The sequence below is a fragment of the Rhinolophus sinicus genome, linkage group LG04 (assembly GCF_036562045.2).
Source record: "Rhinolophus sinicus isolate RSC01 linkage group LG04, ASM3656204v1, whole genome shotgun sequence".
Classification (NCBI taxonomy): domain Eukaryota; kingdom Metazoa; phylum Chordata; class Mammalia; order Chiroptera; family Rhinolophidae; genus Rhinolophus; species Rhinolophus sinicus.
The window spans coordinates 142,330,001-142,345,987 of NC_133754.1; the positions used below are offsets into that span (position 1 = coordinate 142,330,001).

The 15,987-nt window shown below is 38.0% G+C and overlaps 1 protein-coding gene across 9 annotated transcripts in view; it reads left to right on the top strand.

Moving 5' to 3' along the window:
* Window positions 1-15,987, top strand: part of CFAP95 (cilia and flagella associated protein 95) — a 155,825-nt gene that overhangs the window by 61,067 nt on the left and 78,771 nt on the right. The window contains exon 6 of one of the 9 annotated variants that reach the window (XM_019730568.2): window positions 11,367-12,594. The exons of 7 other annotated variants lie outside the window; for them this stretch is intronic. In XM_019730568.2, the coding sequence (XP_019586127.2) occupies window positions 11,367-11,555 (189 nt within the window). In that variant the 3' untranslated portion in view covers window positions 11,556-12,594. Of the gene's footprint in view, window positions 1-11,366; window positions 12,595-15,987 lie in introns of those variants that run through there. One more of the 9 variants, XM_074330546.1, reaches the window with a different exon arrangement.

Sequence of the window (15,987 nt, forward strand, 5' to 3'; positions counted from 1 at the left end):
CATTATATTAGTTTCAGGTAGACAGCATAGTGGTTAGACATTTATATAATTTATGTGTGACCCCCCCAATAAGTCTAGTACCCACCTGGCATCATGCAAAGTTATTGCAGCATTATTGACTATATTCCCTGTGGTGTATTGACATCCCTGTGACTATTTTGTAGCTACCAATTTGTATTTCTTAATCCCTTTATCTTTTTCACTCAGCCCTACGACCCCCTTCAAGATGTATTCTTTTACCTGTTGCCAGGCAAATTGTTATTTGCTTTAATTTTTCTGGAAGGGAATTTGGCAGTATGTATCAAGATACTATTCAATCTAATAATTCTTCTAAGAAATTTCCCCAAAGAAAAATAATTTAAACTAGGAAAAAAATTTATATCCAGAGATACTCATCACTGGATTATTTATAATGGTAAAACTTGGAAAGTACCTAATGTTTTCTGTTAGAAATAGTACTAATTAAATAATATGATGAGATTTACGCAACCTTTGTAGCGTCCATAGATAGTGTCTTAATAAATCTTCATTGAAGGCTAAGAAAAACATTAAGATATAAAATTGAATGCACATTTTATCTAAACTATGTAAAAATGTAGAGAAAAACACTAAAGAAACAGTCAAAATGCTAGTAATGTTGGTCGTTGAATTGTGAAATTGTAGGTGATTTTCTTCATCGTTACATTTTTTAGCATGATCATTTATAATCAGAAAAACCACAAGGAAACAAATTATTATTTAAAAATGAATTCAGGCCCATTTCCTTATATAAATGGAATTTGGCTCCATCTCTAAACAAGAGGGAGTTGAAGATACATAATTAAAACCTCACAAAAATCTGAAGAACTAATGTCCCCCTACACAAGAAATGTGTAGAATGTGGGATGTGTCCTCAGAGTGCATAAATCTTTAGTCATTGTGTTGTGTATTTATCATTTTAATTTTTTCAGCATTGTTTCTACTATTTCTCCATTGCTTGTTTCCACATTAACAGCACAGCATGCCATGGCAGCAGTTGTTTGGCTTCATTTAGAGTTTTGTTCATTCACTTCTAACTTCCATACCAATGTAATTGATTTTGAGACATGTTCCTGGCAATTTTTTCTAGCACCCCCATTTAATGAATGCTTGCATAACACTGTTATAGGATACAAAAATTATCTTAAATTATAAGTGGATAGCTAAATAACAGCAGAATAGTGCTGAAGTTATCATGCACATAAACAAGTGTATATACTTCATAACATACTAACAAATGAAGCAGAATATTTTTTTACTTGCTAGATACTTCACCACATGGCCTTAGTATAAATAGTTCACCATTCACTGAGTCCACCATCTTTGCAATTAAAGAATTCAGGATGAAATCTTAAAATATTTGGATTCATATTATTTCAAATTTTGTGCATTGAGACTTTATTAATTTTTATATTATGGTCTCTTATATTTGCTTGATTCATATTTGCATAAAGTGGGACAGCATTATAGGATGATTAAAGGGAGTACAAGTTATCACACCATAGCTCTAGACATAAATAAGGAAATATAGGGTATTAGGAAGATGTGAAATCATTTCCAAGGAGAGAAATGAAAGGTAATTGCATGCTACTTCTTCAGAACGCCACCTCCTACACTGGATGTGTATTATGGCTCATCTCAATTTCAGTGAAAGCTTTTAAAAGCTTCCCCATCTTTCTCTAAAAGAACCAAAATAGAGGAAAAATTGAAGGTAGATTAGAGGACTTGTCCAAGGCTGGCTATTTGCAGTCTTTAGGACAGGGGACAAGTAAGCCAAGAATAATGGTGGAGAGTCTACTGAACACACTCAAGATGAGTAAGGAAAAGAATTAGTTCGTGCAGGGACTAGCAAACTCCGGAAGTTGAAGGGTGAAGGAAATGAAAATGTTGAAATGAAAAGAAGAGAAACAAGCACAGTAGTAGTGAAGGAATGAGAGAGCTAGAAGAATCGGAGGTGATGAGTAAAGGGGATGTGCTGGAGTTCATGGGGACTTCAGAGGTAGAGCAATTGTGGGGAATGACAGAGTCTAGGATGTGGCCATCGGATGAGTTTCTACAATGGAATCAAAGCCATTGACTTGAGAAAGTGAGAAAATGGGAACACCAAGTGTTGGCTAGCTTCTAAATGTGGGCCTACAAGACAGCAGGAAAGAAGGGTGGGGCCAAAGACTGAGTCAGATGACCAAGACCTCACTGAACTTTGGGGAGCACTTTGGAGGTTAATGGCTCCTTCCAGCCATACAGCTGCTATTCGGGTACATCTGGTTGGTCAGCATCAAGTGTGAAGCACCATTTTGTCTTCCTAAATAGAGCTGCCTATTGACCTATCTTTGCAGGCATATGAGTTACCTTTAAATAAAAAAGTGTTGTATACCCTAGTTCATTTAGGGATAGAAAGCTGAGGAAGTTTTTAATAGAGAATTGTGTCTTAAAGTTGGCATGCATTCCTAATTGACCACATGAGGTCCATGCAGTATTTCACAGTAGGGAAGAAAAGAGGCTGCATCTGTTTAAGAAATAAAATTAAAAAAAAAAAAGAAAAGAAAAGAAATATTCCCCGTAACAGCAGGATCGGCCTGTCCTACCACCGGGCCTTTATGTACTGGTATTACTACAGCGTTGTTAAAATACTGATATTTCTGTACCATTAGAAATTAGCTGTGGCCTTGAATCCCTCAGAACCCTGCCACCTGAGCAGCTCCAGCCCCTTCCCTGGACTCGCTGGACCCAGGACTGCATGATGACTTCCTGCCTTCATGGGCTCCTTTTTCCACTAAAAACAAACAACTATACATTTTATAACTGCATTGGCATTATATAATCCAAGTTGGATTATGTTTGCTTTTTGGATTGAAAAACTTATTAAAGAAGTATCCTTTTAGAGTATACTTCTCATTGGCATTTGGTAAAGATTACCCATGTTTCCTCCCTCCTTTTGTCCTGTCTCCTTGGCTCTTTTTGACTATGTTATTGTATTTCATGGTCATGTTATGTGATTCTGTTATTGTTAACACTCTTGAAAGTATTACCAATACACGAATAAGTGTTATTACAAAAAACTAAAGCATATAATACTCATTTTTTTTTTTCTGTGAAGTACTTTTGAACCTCTGTACCCTATTTTAAGCAAAATGTCCCATTTCTCTTACTAACTGAAATAAATGAGTTTTAGATTCTTCTGCAAATGAGGTAGTGGTATCGGGTGAAATTGGAGAAGGGGGGTCCTGTGGGCGTGCCTAGTACCTTTTGAATGTCAGTGTATTCCCAAATGCTGCTGCTAGTTAACCATGGAAATAGCCTCCTATTACCTGAGTTCAGGGGGAGATGGTGGCCTACTTCATACCTGAAAGATCTCAGTGTGTGCTGTACTTATATGTGCTGACCTTGTGCACGTGCAAACAGGTATGATTCTGTAGCTGAGAGGCAAACAATTCTCCTTCTGAATTTCATGGCATTCTGCCAGCACTGAGGGACCGTATTTTCTAGGCTCAGCTGCAACCTCAGGATCTACTGGCAGTTGCTTATATAGTTACGCAGGCTTCCACAATTCCCCACTTAATTGGGGTGCAATAGGATTTGCCTTATTGATTACCCTCAATAATGTGAGTGGACGTTGTCCAATCAGTGGATGGTAGCCTTAAGAGGAAAAGCTTGAGGTTTCTTGGAGAAAAAGAAATTCTGCCTCAACACCTGTAATATAGAAATCCTGCCTGAGTTTCCAGCCTTCCATTCATGTGAACCAATTACGTAAAATCTCAGTTCAGTCTCTCTCTCTCTCTCCCGTTCACTGATATAAACAGAAGGATATTCGTGAGTCCTCTGACTCCCAAATTCTACTATTTGATTCTCTTTCATTTATCATGCCCCATCCTAAGTCACTTATTTGTGACCAAGTGATCTTTTTGGAAGGACTGTGGCAGACATTTAATTTAAGTCTACTTGAAAATTAGGGAATAAATATTATAACTTCTCATCTTGTGTATCACCAACTGAGAAATTGTGGGTCTCTATTCTTAGAAAACTCAGATTCCTAAGCATTTTTTAGTACTGTGTCCTTTTTGTAGTAAGAACCCTCTTTTTTCTGAAATTATGCTTTCATCTTATATTGCCTTCTGAAGTTAAGTAACCATGATCTTTTTGTTTCTGGATTAAGTCATACAGCTCAGTTCTACTTCAGGGAATTTGGGATTATAGGAGATTTCATTCTTTTTGATTATCTTTAATTTCTACAATAAACATATTTGACTTTTGTAATGGATAAAAACAACAAACAATTTTTTTTAATTGAGAAACCTAAGCCTCAAATTTATACCTAACCACACCATTCCAAATATAAAACAGTAGCAAGTATGCTCATATAATATACACTGAAGAATAAGAAAAATAATATTTGTTTTTATATGATTAAAATTATAGGACCAATCAAAATTTGTGCATTAAAAAGAAAAAATTAGTCAATAGCTAAGGTTTAATGTTTTTGATGCTGGCCATTACTAAAGTTTGTGTGGTATTAAATCAGTTTATTTTGTGAAATGTTTGTTCATGTAAATCCGCCCATTTTTCTTTGTGATGAAACCTTACCATGTTGACTGGACTCATTAACGATACAAATGTTTCATTTATACCCATAACCTAAACTTCCTTGCACTTCCCATGACTATTTTTCTTTAGTTGCATACCTGTACTTGTTATAAGCACTCTTCCTTTGTAAAATAGTATCAACTAAAAAGGGATAGTAAATGTTTCTTAAATTTGTAACAGAATTACATCTAATTAGTTATATATTTATTATAGCTATCTATGCCAATTACTCATATGTTTGTAATGCAATCATCAGGAGAAAAAATATCCAATAAAAATGAAATCATTTTTAAATAGTGAAGGAAATGAATGAAGGGATCTGTCTGAGATGCCTATCTCCTGCCGTCCCCAGGGTTGATACAGTAGATTTGGCTGTAGGGGAATTGTTCTTTTCCTCCCACATCACTCTGCATGTGTGCTTAGAAGACAACCTTATTAAGGGAAGACAGGTCTTCAGTCAAGTGCATATAAGTGCTGAAGACTTTTATGCATGATGTGTACTGAAAATAATGAAACAAAATATCACAGCAATCCACTTTTATGTTGACTTTCATTCCATCCAATGTGACATTCACATTAATAAGCTTGCTGCCTAAAATACCTTTTTAAAAGTAAATGAAGTACCGCAAATGAACATACTTCTAGAGGCATGCTACGGTAGAATGGTCTTTGCTGTATGAATGCCAGGTGGCAAATAGCTCTCTGTAATGGTGGACACAAGGTTAGTTCACAGTGACTGATTTGGCCAGGAAACAGAACCCATTATGTAGTTTTATAGATGGTCTGGATGAAGGAATTGAACGATGCTGTCAGGTTATCTTAAAACATTAAATTAGGCAGAGTTACCGAAGTTCCAGAAGGCAGGCCTAAAACTGAAAATGACCTTGAAACAGAAAACTATCAAAAATAACAATAAAAGATCCTAAAGAAAAGGGATGAAATCAAATAAGAATAACGACGGAACAGTCTCTTGGAAGATTGGGAAAAACTGGGTGAGGATGGGGTCTATGGTTGACTAAAAAAATACCAATGTCATTTTATTCTGTAAAATGTTTCGGGAGATAATGGTGCTTAGAGTAAGAATATAACACCCAAGGGCTGATGGGGATGGAGAGGAGGGGCTGGGGAGCTAAGAGTAGGACGCCATCACTTAAAGACACACGGATAGATTTTACTGATGTAAGTGGCAAAACCTGATTCTGTTTGTCCTTCCTAATGAAGGAAGATCGGTTGGGGGCCCTGTTCACCAAGAGGACCCTCCTGTAACACCCTAACTTATCTTTCTATGATATGTTAAAAAAGAAAAAAAGAGAAGAAAAGGAAGAAGAAAGATCTTAAAGACAGATCCCCCCCTGTAATGATTCTCTTGCTGCATCTTAGGGGCTCCTGCTTCAGCAGAGCCTGTTGCCCTCAATGCTCCTTTACCTGACACTCTTTGTTTTTCCATCTTCTATCAGGATGTTTCATTTGACTTTTTCAACCCTTCCTTGAGACAGCACATTCAATGATGAGGAGAGATTGATTCTTACTGTTGGTTGTGTTTGGTCAGGTCTTGCCCTCTATGGTGCTTCTCTGGAAGTGAGTATCTGTTGGCTACCAAGCATTCTTTGACCTCCCTCTCCCTTCAGAATCTATGACATGCACCACTCTCTGAGTATCTTTCCTTCTTTGCCCTTTATTGTTTCTTTATGGATCCAGCCATACGTGTCCCCAGGATTTCGGCCCCAGAACCCTACTTCTCTCGTTATACACAATCTCAGAGAATTCATCCATTCCCATGGCTCCCCAGCCATCATTTTTTTGGGGGAACATGTTTTTATCTAATTTCAAACTTACAGGAAAGTTGCAAGAATAGCACAAGGAGCTCCCACATAATCTTTACCCTGAGTCACCAATTGTTTACCTTTTGAGAGTAGGAGACATTGTACCCCTTGACCTCTAAATAGTTCAGTATATATTTCCTAAGAACGAGGACTCATGTATAGTCATGGTAAAGTTTTCAATCTCAGGAAAATTGAAGCAATATAACTACGTAATCCGCAGTCCATATTCAAATATAATTCATGGCTCCAATAATGTTCTTTGTAGCTATTTTTCCCAGCCAATGATTAGTGCTGTGCTTGGCACACTGAGCTCTCTCCAGGTCATCTGTCCCATAGCACCACCTTCTAAATAAGCATTTTGTACTGATATTATCGCTAATGGAAAATGTCTAAAATGTGACTCATCATTTCCTCCTAAAACAAGTTCTCCCCGATCTCTGTGTCTTTTTTATTTTTTTTCGTGGTGTGAGAACTCTCCTAGCCATCCAGGTTTGAAGCTATGGAACATCTTTGGTTCTTTATCCCAGTTAGCCAGGTAAGTCCTCTAAGTTCTTCCTGTGAAATGTCTCTCTGGTGTGGCTCTGCATAAGCCATTGAGTGCTGAGACCCACCCATTCCACACCTCAGACAGATCCTTTCACTTACCCTCATCTACCTGAAGGGCTCAGAAAAAGTTAGCAGAGATTGTCCTATTTTAAGTTAACTTTGTCAGAACTCAGGCCCTGTGTAACACCAGAATAATGGACAGCAAAAGCAACAGTAATATGTGGTAATTCAAAAATATTTTTCTATACACAATTTCTAAACACTTCTTCCCACCTCCACTCAACTGATGTTGAACAAACATTTAATTATTATGTCAGAGTGTTGAAACTATAGCAATAGTCTACAACTCACACATGCAGAAGAAATGTGTCTGGTAACTGGCCTTCTTTCTGAGCCCACCACCAGAGGGAAAACGCTAACTTTTCTATCCATTTAAAGCTTAGTCCGATTCCATAAATTAAATAGTTCTGATAAGAAGTGTTAATCTCTCTTGAAAGAACTCACTTTCTCAGAGATCCTTTCCCCTCCTGTTTGCAGGGTAGAGCTAATACAGCAGAATTGAGGCTGCTGTCTGTTAAAAAGCCTGCTTGCAAGGTTGGCCCGGGGTGGGCATCTGGAAACTTGCCTTTCAGGATAAGATTCCCTAGTAAGAATGGTTCATTGTGCCCAAACTGTGCAAACAATGTGGTTTATGCTGAACGCCTGCTTTTCTTCTGGAAGTCTAGAATTTTGGTATGTTGAAGGCAGTGGGTGCCTGTATGACCAGCCCCCGCCCCCCCCGAAAAACCTGACCACCATGTTTCTAATGAGCATCTCCAGTAGAGAACATTTCACAACTCATTGCTGAGGGAATTGTGTGCGTCCTGTGTGACTCCCTGCAGGAGGACTCTTGGAAGTTTGCACCTGGTTTCTTCTGAACTTCAGCCCATGTGCCTTTTTTCCCTTTGCTGATTTTGCTGTGTATCCATTTGCTGTAATAAATCATAACCATGAGTACAAATATATGTTGAGTCTTGTGAGTCCTCCTAGCAAGTCACTGAACCTAGGAGTGCCCTGGGGAACCCCAGCACACCCTACTTTTCTCCCTGTGGCAGATTGTTATTGTCCCCAAATGGGTGCAACATCTACTGCCACCCCGCGTGCTCTTACAGTGTGATTTTGACAGAGAGGCAGTATCTGTGTTATCTCCCCTAGGATCTGGCAAACTATGACTATGGTGGAAGTGATGCTATGTGACTTCTGACTCAGGTGATAAAAAGCAATATGGCTTGCTCCTGGTTCTCTTTGTGCCATCCTTATTCTCAAAACCCGGTTACCATGCCATGAGGAAGCCCAGACAGGCAGGTGGAGAGAACCTGTGTAGGTATTCTGGTCAGCAGCCACCGCCGAGGTCCCGCAGACAGCCGTGTCAGCTACCAGTCCACGTGACAGGTTCCGGCTCCAGCCCTCGAGTCACCCTGGCTTTCCCTTCTTCCTAGATGAGGCTCTCGACATTGAGGAGCAAAGAGATACTGTCTTTGATATACCCTTTCCAAATTCCTGACCCAAAGAATCTGGAAACGGCTATTGTTTTACACTGCTATGGATTGGTAATAGTAACATGCAGCAATAGTAACTGCAACCCTCCCTAAGAGGGCATCCAGGTAAATGGAGAGGGGTACGACTTAGCATCTTGCTGCCAGAAGGGAAGAATAGGGTGTGTGTGTGTGTGATTTTTTGCCTGTTCTTGTCTCCAGGATGATATCCCTAGTCCACCTGGTTGCTCTTTTCCTTGCTGGACATTGCTAACTCTCAGTCTTTTCTTATTTCTCTCTGGGCTTGGTTGGAACCCTCATGGCATATTTGGGATGACTCTGCCTCATTTCCACTCTTGTAGATATTGTTGATCCGACAGAAACCTTCTGTGACTCCCATTCAGTCCCAGATCTGATGTTCAGCTCTACAGCTGAGAGCTAAATCCCCTCTGCAGACTTGCAGCTACTCGGATCTTGTTTATGCCACTAGATACCAAAAGTGGCTCAGATGACTCTCAGAGCCTCCCTCTACCTGACCATGCTGCTCTACCGGCTTAGTTAGGTATGTGCCGCAGGCAAATGCAAGGGCAGCCTGAAAGGTGGTCTGTTTCAAGCATTCTCATGAGGACTGGGGGCCAGGAGACCACTCCCATGCCTTTCTGCCATTATTCTTGTTTATCTAATGCACTTCTTTCTGCCCAGGTCAAAGGGATTCTGCTTGATTAAAGTCTAGGGATGGGTAAATTGGGAAACACATTGGTTGTTCCTGCTGTCCTGCTTTCCTTTCCCCTTATTTTCTTCTTCCTAACAATTCTCCAGACTTCCTTTTCTTCCTACTCTTCATTTCAACTCTCGTTTAAGCCTTATTGGCAAAGGATGTTTTTCTGTACATTTGGAGAACTCGATGGTCTGCTTCTTCCTAGTTTGGTTATTAATATCCTAAAGTCCTCAAGACTGTGAGTTGGATTGCAAGGTGTGTGTGTGTGTGTGTGTGTGTGTGTGTGTGTGTGTATAAGTATATCTGGGTGCCCCATGATCCAGTCAAGCTGACACAAAAAATTAGCCATCACACCCATCAATTGTCACTCCTCCTTCCTCTCTGTACCCCCATCCCCTAAAAAGCTGCTTTTTGTCTCTGTGGACTTGCCTGTTTTGGACATTTCATATAAGGAATTATACAATGTATGGTATTTTGGTTTAGCTTCTTTCACTTAGCATAATGTTTTCAAGGTCCATCTGTGCTATAGCACCTATCAGTATTTTATTCCTTTTATTGTCCAATAATATTTCATTGTGTGGATAGACCACATTTTGTTTATCCATCCATTAGCTGATGACATTTGAGTTGTTGAGATCCAATGCTAATCACAATTCCCGAATTCAATCCTTTCCACCTTCAGTCTTTAGTACCTCCTACTGCCAGAGTCCTTTTCCTAAAACACCACGTCTAATCTTGTCACTCACCTCATCAAAATGAATTGTCCTCTCTGCCTAGGAAATGATAAATGAACACAATGACCTTGCATTAGAAGCTCTCTTCAGTTTGACTGCAGCTGGGGTAGGAATGAGCAGATCCTGCCTCCCTCTGAGAAGGCAGTTTGGGCCAGTGATGCTCAGATCTCATTTAAAATGCCTCTGTCTGACCACAAACAAACAAATAAACAAACAAACCCCACAGAAATAGACCCCAATGACAAAAAGCAAAAGTCCAAACTATACAGAAAGTGACATGGATATTATGTAACTTTAGGATTTTATTGTTTATATTTCTTTTCATCTCTTAATTATTAAGAATTTCATGTGGGGCCTGCAGGGTTAATGGGTCTTACAGTTAGTTGGTTAGTTTGAAGTCCTGGCTGAGTCACTTAATATTGGTAGTCTTTAAATTCTCTCCTTCTGTGATTTTAAGCAAATCATCATTTCTTATATGTTAAGTAGGAGTAGTAATTCCTACTTCAGAGCCCTGTTATGGATTTAAAGGCATAAGCACTCACCAACCATGCCGAACTCATAATAGGCTCTTAGTGAATAAATAGACACTATAATGATTGTTACGGTTGAACATATGGTTAAAATTTTCAATTATTTTCAATAAAATTATTTCTAAGATTAAACTACATTTTGGTGTTCTTTCATTGTTTTATAGCTTTTGGTGACTTAATTTCAATATTGTCATATTGCTTTAAAATTAGTACCAATTTAAGGCAGATATTAGATAATCAGCTCAAGAGCTTTATGTTCCTTGTCCCCATTACCCTTAATGTAATCTGAAAGAATCAATATTTCCTTTGGGAAATGGTCAATGATAGTGTCTTGTTTTATTACAATAGAAGCTTTTATGATATGCTCTAAGGATAAATACCTTCAACGTTATACTGGGTAATGGTGAGGTAAATTTCTTACAGGAATGAAACTTTGAGCATGGCATTTACTGGAAAGTGTGACTTGATAGCAATTATCTTATATATAACCCAAGATATTATTCTTTGGAATGTTTATAACTTATATTTATTTTAAAGTGTTGAATGGCAGGGAAATTGTAATTGTTCGTGTCTTATGTAGATGGTTATAAAATTTAAATTGTTCTTTATGTTGTATATTTATGGTTTAGAACAATTTTAAATGTGTAATAATTTATCTTTTTAGTTTTATAAATAAGACAACCATGAACTAGTTTCTTCTTTCAGAGTTATAAGTACTTATAAATCTAATAGCCATTTTCTTCATTGAGGCATTTGTAATTTTGAGAGGTTAAATTAATCAATTGTTTGAAAATTAGCGTTTGATCATAAGATTAACCATTGAAGATCAACTTTTAGAAATCACCCCTTTTTACATATTTTAGTCACTGAATATCATTTTTCTTTCTTCCCTCCTCCCATAGGGTTATCCTTGTCAAGATGATTATTCAATAGTCCACAGAAAATGTCGTTCTCAGTTCACAGATCTAAATGGTTCCAAGAGATTTGGCATCAACACTTGGCATGACGAGAGTGGGATTTATGCTAATTCCTATGTAAAAGAAAAACTCTGCCCATTAACTGTTGGTCCTATTGTTCCACTTTTAAAATAATATATGAAGTCAGATCCTCTAACTAATGAAAGAATAAGGGATTTAACAGTTGATGATTTTCTATCCTAATAAATGCAATGGATATATTACTATAGTAGGTTTCTTTAAAACCAAATTTTATATTCTAGACCACTGTGTATATCCTTCCTTTTGTAAGCTAGTCAGGTATTTTCCAAAGTTTAGTGTGTGCACCAGTGAGGGTATACAACACAATTGTAGAAAGTACTTGGTGGAATTTATTTTATTTTATTTACGGATGGTATTTATTTGAATTTTTATTAGAAAAAATGCATAAAGCTAGCATAATCTTATGATTGCATAGGGTATGGCTAATTTTAAAAAGGGAACTAACTAAATTCCACTTTTAAGTGAAAGGTGGCTTTCAGATTTGACATGAAACTCTAATGGTGGAAGTTTGGGTAACACTGGCGCTATAATAATGTTGAATGTTTACGTGAGTGTGTGTGTATCGGTGTGTGTGAGTGTGTGTGTGTGTGTGAGTTGGGGGAGTGTCTATTTATAGATTTTGATTTATCTATGGTGGCTAGCTGCACTGTGGATTATCTATTCAGCATAGTGCTTTTCCTTATTGAAGTTAACACTTTTTGAGTATATGGGATAGCAGAGATGCAGACAATCTTAGTGAAACTTTAGGGGTTTGATGGAAAAATCCAATCATCTAGTATTAGATTTAGAAATCCTAGCAGTTATTTTGACTCACTCTCCGGTTTTACAGGTGAGCCGAGACCTACAGAAGTTTAAGTAGGTTGCCCAGGGTTACATAAATAAATTCTAGTGACCTTTGAGGTGCAGTGGAACTCTTATTTCTTCTGAGAATGGGTTTAATTATTTGGTCAGCCTAGGCTAAGTTTATTCTCATTATATTTCTTTAAAAAATAAATTCATGAAATAGCATTTCATGATAAATGTTAACTTAGATTGCCTCCAACTCTTGACTAGCAAAATATAACAAAAACTATAAACCTTGTAAGTGGAGAAATGATAATTAATAAAGAAAATGTGGATATTCCAGGTAAGCATTCACCAGCAAAGTTTTACTGTAATTTCTTGCTACTTTAAACTGTGTCTATAAATACACATAAATATATATGTACATATACATTATGTATACATAAATATGTATATTATATATGTATATATAATGTTAATTATATATATATATAAAATGCTGGAGGTGCCAAAAAATGTATACAAGTGGACACTTTGGTCAACGTTGCTTAAGCGGTAGTTCATCATAATCAGAAGTGTCTGGGAAGCCGGAATAGTGCAGAGAAAATATAACACTACAGTGTGAGAGAGAATAAAAGGCTGCAGTTGAGCACCTCTTATAATTGTGAAAGTCAAACATGACTTGTATTCATCTTTTGTTATTGGTATATATTGAGTATTACAATTTTAAAATAGTTTTCCTTTCTTAAAATGTGTATACATTTTTTTGGCACCCTGTGTGTGTGTGTGTGTGTGTGTGTGTGTGTGTGTGTATAATGTTAATTCTTCATATATTACCTATTTTAGTGGATATGCATCCACCTAAGGTTACCTTCCCTTCCACAGACCACAATTTCAAGATTAATCATTCCTAAAACTCATTAACTTCCCTTCCACAGACTACCAATTCAGGTTTAATCACTCCTAACACTCATTAACATATCTAGAGTAGACAGATGTTTGAAGTTAAATCTGGATGTCAAGTTTCTTACCATTTGTTTTTTTTTGTGTGTGTGTTTTTTTTGTAAGGAAAAAGTCTTAATGGATATCATTACCTTTGAAGAATGCCTGGTACCTATTCACCTATTTTAGCAGGAATTCTATATTGTCACAATAACTAACATCTTATTTTGCATAAATGAGCTGGGTCTGCCACAAGGGGGTCAACTTAGAAATCAATTTTGGTTTGGTTAGAAGGAAAATATAATGAGAGAGATTGTATTTAAACTAGTCAAGTAAAATGGTACATTGAAATGAAGATTTCAGCAGGGGTGTGCCTCGTTCCAAGTATTCAGTTGCCATCCATGAGTGAATAAGTGAATGTACTGGACCCAGTGAACACTACCGCATTATTCTAAAACCTAGATCTTTTAGATGTAAGTATTGTGTATTCATTTGGATTTCTTTACATAACTGCATCTCACCAGTATCAAAGACCATTCAAACAAGAAAAACTGGAACTCAGATTTGATCATTGCAGAATGTCTTTAGGAAGTGACCACACTGCCTCCTGATGGGTCCACACGTATACCTAGTAGGATTCCACCTGAGACACCAAAGCAGCACTATTTCTGTGTGTTTATAAAATTAACTTCTCTCTCCTTCTCTCTGTCTCTCTCTCTCTCTGTCTCTCTCTCTCTGTCTCTCTCTCTCTGTCTCTGTCTCTGTCTCTCTCTCTCTCTCTCTCTCTCTATATATATATATATATATATATATGTATATGTATATGTATATGTATATATTCACATTTGTTTTGTTTTATATTTTCCTTTTGGCCTTTATGCATTGTTATGTCAGAACTGTTGGTGTGAGTCCACTGTGACAGAATGCAGACTGCTATAAGGAGAATGGGAGATTGGATGGGCAGATCCTAAGCAGCAATATCACCATGGTGATTCTTTAGTTAAATTTGTCCCACAGATAAGTTTTATTTAGTCTCCACAGTGTGTTCTTTTTTCATTAATTAAAAAAAAATCAAATCAAATTTTCTAAATGAGAGCATTTTTACTTAAAAATGTAGATTTCTGCGTGCTTGACAAATTGTCATATCTGGCAAAGCTAGGCCTCATTTTGATACAGCAACAATCATCAGGGGTATTATGGGAGGTCCTCTTTAGATGGGGTTAAGTTCATTATTTTGTTGCATTTCTCACCTGGAATACTTCATTCGTCTATGGAGGCATTATAACCCTTTACCTAAGGCGAAGTGGAACAAATATGAAATTACAGATTGTATGGCGGAAGGGAAGGAGTAGTAGAAAGGTGGCAAAATTGGCAACTTCTTGGTGACTGAGATTAGGATGGTAAAGGCAGAGGCTGTATCCTAATAGTAGGGACATAGCAAATCTGGTTGAGTTTGAGTACAAATCAAATCCCAGGCTTTGTAGTGCAGAAAATAGAAATAGGGAGTTGGCCAAGGGCTTCATGGAAACCTACTCCCACAATTACCTTTTCAACTCTGACACCCTCAATTTCTCACAGCATTGGCAATCTTGACCCAAGACTCCTGCGAGCCACACACACACTGCCCTGGCTTCTTCAGTTGCTCCATAGCTGGCTTGTTGCCTTCCTTCTCCTACTTCTCATATCCAGGTATTTCACAGGCTTGGCCTTTCCCCGTTCTCTGTACAATACCTTGGGTTCAATGATCACCTTTATGTACAGCTGTGATTTCATTGTTTTATTTACCATGACATACACAAGAGAAAGTATTCACATGTATGACACAAAGCCTTGGCTAGGCCCAGGGTGTAATGAGGTCCAAAAAAATTAGTTGGAAAATAAAACAATAGTTGGTGATGGTTAATTTTATATGTCTCTTTGATTGGGCCACTGTGCCCAGATATTTGGTCAAGCATTATTCTGGCTGTTTCCGTGAGGGTGTTTTTGGATGAGATTTACATTTCAATTAGTGGACTTCCAGTAAAGCAGATGGTTCTTCATAACATGGGTGGGCCTGGATAGAACAAAAATGCTGACTTCCTCCCGGCAACAGGGAATTTTCAGTAGGCTTTTTTCAGACTTCAACTGCAACACTGGCTCTTTCCAGGGTTTCCAGCCATATATATATATATGGAAGAGGGTGGGCATAACAGTCAGAAAAGAATTTAACAAAGGTGTGACATAGGAAAACTTTTCAGAATGCAGTTTAGTGAGCATATGATACTATTATAGGTGTACATTAGTTCACATACTTTTGCCTGCCAGAAACAAAATGTTTAAACCAGTTTAAACAGTAAGTACATTTACAATCTCATGTAACAAGAAGTCCAGGCCCCCAGTGTGTTATGTCCGGCCTCGGCTTCTGCCCTCCTCAGATTGGCTGCATAGTGGGTGAAGTGGTTCCAGACCTCATGTTCAGACATGCAGATGTCCAGAGGAAAAAGAATGGTTATCTCTTCTTGAATGTGTTTCTCTGGAGCTGGGAAACCTTTCCCAGAGGCCTCCTCCAGGCAGTCTTAGTGGCTACAATTGGAGCCCATGCATATTCCTAAAACAGTCTCTAGCAAAGGGCCTACCGTGATTGGCTTAGACAAACAGACTCTCCCTGGGGTTAGCTTCTTCTGGATCCTGCTGGGTGGTTACCTGAGGCAAAGCAGGGTCCTGTCAGGAAGAAAGAAAAGGGCAGATAGACGTTGGGTAGGAAGCCAAGAAAGTTCACCAAAGGGGTGACTTGGAAGTTGGCTGTCCTTTTTTCATGCAG